General features: G+C 42.7%; 1 protein-coding gene across 8 annotated transcripts in view; it reads left to right on the top strand.

Moving 5' to 3' along the window:
* Positions 1-1,517: 1,517 nt before the first annotated feature.
* Eml5 (EMAP like 5) overlaps positions 1,518-7,714 on the top strand; it is a 109,600-nt gene continuing 103,403 nt past the window's right edge. For all 8 annotated transcript variants that reach the window (XR_005092780.1, XR_005092781.1, XM_028886584.2 and 5 more), the window contains exon 1: positions 1,518-2,165. Coding sequence is in view for 6 of the 8 variants with exons in the window: in XM_028886584.2 (XP_028742417.1) it covers positions 1,969-2,165 (197 nt within the window). In the remaining 2 variants the exon portion in view is untranslated. The remainder of the gene's footprint in view (positions 2,166-7,714) is intronic.

Raw genomic sequence — 7,714 nt, 5'->3', positions numbered from 1 at the left:
TGTCCACTTGTTGATCCAAGGAATGAATATCTGAGAGTCTGGTTGCCACATTATATTTCATGGCTTTCGGAGGGTGACAACACCTCACCTAGCAGTAGAGGCTTGACCACCCTTTCTGCCAGGACACTAGTAACAGATCACACTGAGAACTGATCGGGTTTGGCTTCCTTCCTTGGGTATTCATGAGTGGTTCATTTTCTAGCCACCGCTGTGCCTCAGCCATCTCTTTCAGTCTTGAGTTGTCGTTTGAGGATGGCTTAATTAAGAATGTTTTTGCTTCACACTCTACCCTTGGGTCATTAAAAATTGCAATGGAAAATATGATAATGGGAAAATAAATTATTTAAATCTATTATTAATCTGAAGTTCTTAAATATGTATCATGGGATCTGTAAAACACCACGCTGAAAAAAAAATCTGTACTGAAAGAAACTCTTATTCTTCTTCATCCTGCCTCATAAAAATTATATGTAGCTGGTAATTAATATTTTACAGATGTACGGCAACAAATATTTAATTTTTTCTAAATGTACTGCTTGAATTTACATAGTCAACGTCTCTTTCAAGAGTAATCTACCTGATTACAAGTATTTAGACCATCTGATTTCACAATTACGCTAAAACATGCCCTTCAAGAAGTCATTTTAAGGGCTGGAGAGATGGCTCAGCGGTTAAGAGCACTGACTGTTCTTCCAGAGGTCCTGAGTTCAATTCCCAGCAACCACATGGTGGCTCACAACCATCTGTAATGAGATCTAGCGCCCTCTTCTGGCCTGCAGGCAAACATGCTGTATACATAATAAATAAATAAATCTTTAAAAAAAAAAAAAAAAAAAAGAAGTCATTTTAATTAAGAGATAATTGCTAATATCCAAAACAGCAATTGAAAGAACGTCCGGGGGTGCGGGTGGGGGTGGGGCGTGAGGGTGGAAGTGGTGACACATATTTGTAATCCCATCATTCAAGGGGCAAAAGCAGGAAGATCCTGAGTTTAAGGCCTGTTCAGCAACAATAGTAACAAATCCAAGAGTCATTGCAATTCACTAGGACATTGTATCTAATGTGTCAAAAGTACATTTGCGAGGTCGGATTTTACTGTTGCCAAATTTCTGGACCAGAGAGCACTATAATAAGCAGAAATACACACATAAAGTTATGGAGGAGGCGGTTAAGGGATGAAGCTAACATTCTGGTGTTTATTCACAGGCACATGAAGTGGCTGAGGTCGCTGTAAAAGGGTGTGCGGGATCCCCAGATTCCTGGGGGGGAAAAAAAAGCCGAGTTACAGGAATCCAAATCTGAGGAGCTAGGGAGAGGGATCCAGGTCCTGCTTAGACCTTGGGAGGGAGGGCAGCGGGTTAGCCACAGTCTAGGGGCGAGCAGGCGGGGAGCTCCTAGACTGGACTCAACTCCGGGAGGGGCGGGGCTACCGGATAGGCGGGGCGAGAGCACGGCGAGGGGCGGGGCGAGAGCCTTCGGGGGGCGGGGCCGCGCGTCACCGCCCGCCACTCAGCTGGGGCTCGGGAGCGCGCGGCGCGGCACCGCCGGGGCTGTGGAGGCGAGGCCGCGGCTAGACTGGAGCGCCGCAGGTGACCCCGGCAGGGAGCCCGGGCGCGCGGGGCGGGCTGAGAAGCAGCGGGCTGGAGGCGGGCCCCCCCATCCCCGGCTTTGGTTGTGTCCCAGTCTAGACGCCAGAGCTGAGGAGAGGCGGCGAGCTCCGAGACGCGCGAGGCCCCCCCCGCCGGCCGGCCGGCGGCGCTATAGCGGCCGTCAGCAGCATGTACGGTGAAGCGAGCCTTTTCCTCCCGCCCGTGGGCTGAGGCGGCGGCGGCGGCGGCCCCAGCGACATGCACCTGCCGGGCTCGGCTTAAGAGGCAGCGTCCGGGCCGCCGGCGGGAGAGCTTTCGTCGCCCAAAGCCCCCGCGGCCCCCGCGGGCCCGAGCCGCAGCGACGGGTGGGCGCCCCGACATGGCGGCCCGGAGCGCCCCGAGCTGCCACCTGCGGCTCGAGTGGGTGTACGGCTACCGGGGCCACCAGTGCCGCAACAACCTCTACTACACGGCGGCCAAGGAGATCGTGTACTTCGTGGCGGGGGTCGGCGTGGTGTACAGCCCGCGGGAGCATCGGCAGAAGTTCTACCGCGGCCACAGCGACGACATCATCAGGTATGGGCTCCCGGGGAGCGCTGTCACCCCTGTCCAGCGCTCTCGGAGTTTGCACCTGCCTGTCCTTCTGCAAGTCGTGACCGCTCCTGCATCCCCCCCACCCCCCAACTAGGAAAGCGACGTGCATCTCTCCAGTCCCCAGCCCACCTGCTTAGCACACTGTGTGTTCCCCATCTCCTTAGTCCCGGGGAGCCTCCTTCGGAGAGGATCGGAAGGACCGTCCGCAGGTCATTCGCCCCTCTGATGGCTTTGTGACCTTTCCCGTTCCATCCACAAAAAATCAGGAAACTTGTCGAAAGGTTGTTTGGCTAACACTTAATTCTTTTTTAGACCCCGTGATTGATTGCCTGTTAAATGAAATCTTACCGAGCCAGGGGTAGAAAATACTTACGGAAGACTGGCCCAAGCTCCGCAAAGCGGAGGCTGGACGTGGGTAGCGCGTCACACACTGTCCAGGAGGGTTCTCAACTCTGGGCCACAGTTACTAGTTCAGGTTTCACTACCAGCAGTTATCAACAGAGAAACTCAGGTGTTACTCTCAAGGCAATTCACGGGCGGTGAAAATTCACATTGGATGGCAGTTTGAGGGTATGTCTTGTATGAGAAATAACCCCACTGATGTCCAGTTCTGTTGTTTATCTTCATCAGAGTAATCTTAAGTTTGCTTTCCTGGTTATAATTTAAATCACAGGGTGTGTGTATTTTGCTCTTTATTGACCTGCATCTTAAAGTTGGTTGTAATGTTTATGTATCTGTGGGAAGCAGTACATATAAAGGCTAATTTTCAGCATCTCAGCCGCACTTTTATGTTAAAGTGAGGAGCTTTAGAATTGATGATTGCCTCAAGCACGTTTTGGTCTTCTATCGAAGTGACTATTATAGAAAATTTGAGAGTGTGTTTGTGTTGCTCCTTCGGAGTTTTTAACACAGGTCCTGTGATCAGGCTTAAAATATTCCTTCATGGATGTTTCACTAGATTCAAACTAGGCACTTCAAACCAGTATCATGGTTTGATGCCTAGTAAGCAAGGTGCTCTGGTGCTGAAATTCCATGAAGTTGTGTCATTTTGTCTCTCTATACATGTATAAAGGGGAGAGGGCCCAAGGCAAGCAGAAAGTCAGGTAGGGTGGAGTAAAGTAAAAGTAAACAGAATTTGAAATTGTAGAGTGTGGAAGGCACAGTGTGGGGGGCTTTTATTATTATTCATTTGTTTTGTAGACACTGCAGTGAAGGTTTTCTAGATTGCACTTTTGGGAAAGGAATCTGAGGAGCAATTTTATTCTCCTCAAATTAGGATTTTTCTGTTTGTGGTGGTGATGAGGGCTTGAGACCTAATAGAAGTCCAAAACCACTAACTTGAACAGAATAGTAATTACTAATCTTACTGATCTTATTATTCACCTCAAGAGCAGAGTTATCCCAGGTTCTTTTCTTTCCCCCCAATCTTGTCATGTCTATCCTTCGCTTTACCTACATGAAGTGGCTTTGAGATACCCACCTCCAAATTCAGTAAGTGGTGCAAGTATGAAGGATATTGAGGCCTTTATAGTGAGTGCAATGACATTGTTTTTACTCCTTGTGAGAGCTGTATTATAGTGAGGCTTTCCTAAACTTGATATGACTTATTTGAGGGGAGATGGAAATTATGTCTTCATTCTTCTAGCAGTCATTAGAAGCTGTATTATATGTCACACTACTTGAAAATTTTTTTTTATTCTATTTGTCATACTGCAGATTGAACCCAGGGCCTCACACACAGTGAAGTGCTGTATCACTGAACTACACTGACTGCAATTTTCATATTTCATTTCAGCATACTATAAGGAAGGTTGTATTTTGCCTTCTGCAAGACATACATGTATCTCAAAATACTTCCAAACGGCAAACCTACTCTACATGTCTGTGATTTGATATAAAGGATACATTCTTATATAATTTATGACAATTTAAAAGAATTTCATAAAAAGTTGTAGTTGGTAGTAAAATTTGAACCATACAGTGTAGTGAAAATTGTGGCACAAATTTAATACAATACTAAGAATATAATTGAGAAATTATATCAGAGTGCTTTGGAAATTGTATGTCATATAGTAATGACAGACTAGTCTTGCAAAATAAAACAGTCAAACATTAAAACCTGTTTCTTTTTTCAATTCAGTGCTTGACCTGTAAGCATAGAAACCATTCCAATAATTATTCAGTTTTTTCACAGCAGAAGATACAACATTCATAAATGTGATGAATAGTAGAAAACAATGTTATGATATTTGCCTTAATATGAAAATGTTTTCATCAGTTTTATTCCCATATCTGCTTAAAATTTACTTGTGGTTTTATTTACTTGGTGAAATATAACTCAAGGCTAAGGCTGTTCTAAAATGAATAGGTAGTTGTCATTTGGTTTTAAAAATGTAAGTGCTATGTTGTAAAGTTTGAAAGTCTATTATTTGATGCTTCTATAATCTTACTGTCATCTAGGATGGCTCAAGGTGGGTCCATATGATATCACATTTTATTACATCGCTTATAGTTGTTTTTCTTATTTTGCCCTGTATTTGTGTATACTAAACTTCTCTGGTCATTTTTCCTTTATTAGTATTTATTCCAGTAACTTGTTTATACTTGGAAGTGAACTTCAATGTCTAAATAATACAGGACTTTTTCTTTGTGTATATGGTGTGTGTGCATGTGCGCATGTATTTCAAGTTCTGTTGTTTTAATTTCTCTTTTCATTTAGCATTAGCAATGGTTTTTATACCAAGTTATAATATATTACTAGTTCTAGTTTTAACAAGAGATACTTATCAATGTTCTGGTCTGGTTTTTTTTTTTTTTTTTTTTTAAAGTTTTGAAACTTTTGCTAATTGGTCCCCCCCACACACACACATACAAAGGATTTTATAGCTTTTAATTTACATTTTTTTTGGTTACTGCCCATCAACATTTATTTGGCAAAGTAGTGGATATTATCAGAAGTTTTCAAATCAGGGCGTATACAGGGACTCTTGACTCAGCCTGGGAGGAGGGGACAGGACCTGCCTGGACTGAATCTATCAGGTTGAACTCAATCCTCAGGGGAGTCTTTGCCCTGGAGGAGATGGGAATGGAGGGTGGGCTGGGGATAAGGGGGGCGGGAGAGGGGAGAGCAAGGGAATCCGTGGCTGATATGTAACATTAAATTAAATTATAAAATAAAAAAGAAGTTTTCAATCATGTATAATAGGAAGGACCATGAATAGGATACAGTTAACTTGGTACGTTTTCACATTAACCTCTGGTTTATTCAATTGTTCACATTTTATAGATCTAGAACTTGAAATGTTTAAAAATGAATCCATCTATTCCTTCAAAAGACTGTTTCTCCCTGTTTTCCTTGAAGACTCACCTTAAATATTCTGGGAAACAGTACTACCCAGTGTCATACTCTTGTACTATGACAGAATATTTAAAATGTGTTTTACTATCTTCATCCCTCTCCATTTACCTTTGGTTCTATTTTGCTACAGCCATTTCTCTCAGGATCACCAATGACTTAACACATTGCCAAATGCAGTGGCTAATTGTCAGTTTATATCCTTTTCAATTTTTGTCACCATTTGACATATTTGGTCATGCCCATCTTATTAAGATACTTTCTAAAAAATTCCAAAAATTGTACAAATGTTGATATGTGTATATATTTTATAATCTTTAAATCTGTGTAAAATATTTGTGTCCTTAAACATTTACCATTTTTTTTTTGCTGAAAACATTGAAAGTCTTTCTAGTTGTATGAAATAGAGAGTACATTTTCATTAGCTGTAGCCATCCTACTGTTCCATACCAGACTTATTACTCCTAACTATAACTTAGGACTCACTGATCATCTTTTTCCATCCCTACCTTCTGTCTTGTTTTCCCTAGTCTCTTATGAGCACCATTCTACTCTCAGGTTGTATGAGATCAGTTCAAAATACAATTCCATATATGAGAGAGAACTTGTAATTTGTTTTATTTTACTTAGCAGTGATCTCAAGTTCTAACTATGTTGTCAAAATGATGGGAGTTTTGTCCTCTTTGTGGCAGAATAGTAGTGTGTGTGTGTGTGTGTGTGTGACACTAAGGAGAAAGAATCAGGACTATTAAGAACATTTTTTGTAGATGCTCAGACAGGGTAGAAGGGAAGCCTCACTGTTAAAAGATGATACTCTAGAGACTTGGAAGTGAGGAAATATACTGTGTTGGAATTTGAGTAAAGGATAGATGAGGCAAAGGGATTCTTCTCTATGGAAGCTCTGAAGTAGAAGGCCTAATGGATTTGAGGAACAATAAGGGAATTGGTGTGTCTGGAGTAGCATGAACTTGGGTTCAGTGAGGTAAAGATGAGATGGAGTAGATTGTGTAGGACCTTGCTGAGTGGAGTTTTGGCCTTCTCTCTGAGACTGGAATTTTTTTTTTTTAAACAATTGTAGTGGTTTGAATAAGAATGGTCCCCATAGGCTCATTGATTTGCATGCTTAGTCATCAGTGAGTGGCACTACTTGAGAAGGAATAGGAAGTGTTGGAAGGAATAGGAAGCCCTGTTGGAAGAGTTATAGCCTTGTTGGAGTAGGTGTGGCCTTGTTGGAGAAAGTGTGGCATTATTGGAGGAAGTGTGTCACTAGGGGTGGGCTTTTAGGTTCCTAAGCTCAAGCCAGGCCCAGTGTCTCTCTTCTCCTGCTGCCTTTGGATCTAGATGTTGAACTCCCAGCTACTTCTCCAGCACCATGTCTGCCTGCATGCCACCATGCTCCCTGCCATGATGATAATAGACTAAAACTCTGTAACTGTAAGGAAGCCCCAATTAAATGCTTTCTTTTATAAGAGTTGCCATGATCATGGTGTCTCTTCACAACAATAGAGCACTGACTAAGACAACAATTTAATGAAGTACTGGCTTGGAGAAAAATGATGTCATGCAGGCTTCTATATTCGGAATATACTGGAGAAGAGGAGCAGGAGGGAGGCCGGGAAACCACTGAGGGGCGTGTCTGTAGGACTTCTTTCCAGAAGTATTGGTGACTTGGACCAGTCACGAGATATTGGGAAGAGTAAGAGTGAAAGCAGTGGGAAAGGTAAAATTCCGGGTATATTTTAAAGACAGGAGCAGTGTGGTTGGTTAATAAACCAGATGTAGATTATGAGAGAAAAGGAAGACCAATAATGACCACAGAACTTTTTTTTATCAGAACATCTGGAGAATTGGAGCTGGCAGTTATTGAGTTGGGAAAGATTATAGGAAGCATTTTCTGTTTGTGGAGGAAGGGAAAAAAAAATCAAAAGCCCCGTGTTAGAAGAGTTCAGTTTAAGATACTTCATAGACAAGTTAAGTGGGGTTGTAAATTAGACAGCTGAACATATATCCTGTAACTCAAGGAAGCAGCCTGGTATGGCTGGTATAAATTGGGGTGTTAACAACATGTAAATAGTGAAGCCATGAATCTCCATGAAGTCACCAGGGTAGCAAGTATAGACAGAGAATGGATCTGGAAATGGGCTTCTGTTGTGCTCCAATATTCAAATGCATGGGA

The sequence above is a fragment of the Peromyscus leucopus genome, chromosome 14 (assembly GCF_004664715.2).
Source record: "Peromyscus leucopus breed LL Stock chromosome 14, UCI_PerLeu_2.1, whole genome shotgun sequence".
NCBI lineage: Eukaryota > Metazoa > Chordata > Mammalia > Rodentia > Cricetidae > Peromyscus > Peromyscus leucopus.
This window is presented reverse-complemented; position numbering and strand designations above follow the sequence as displayed.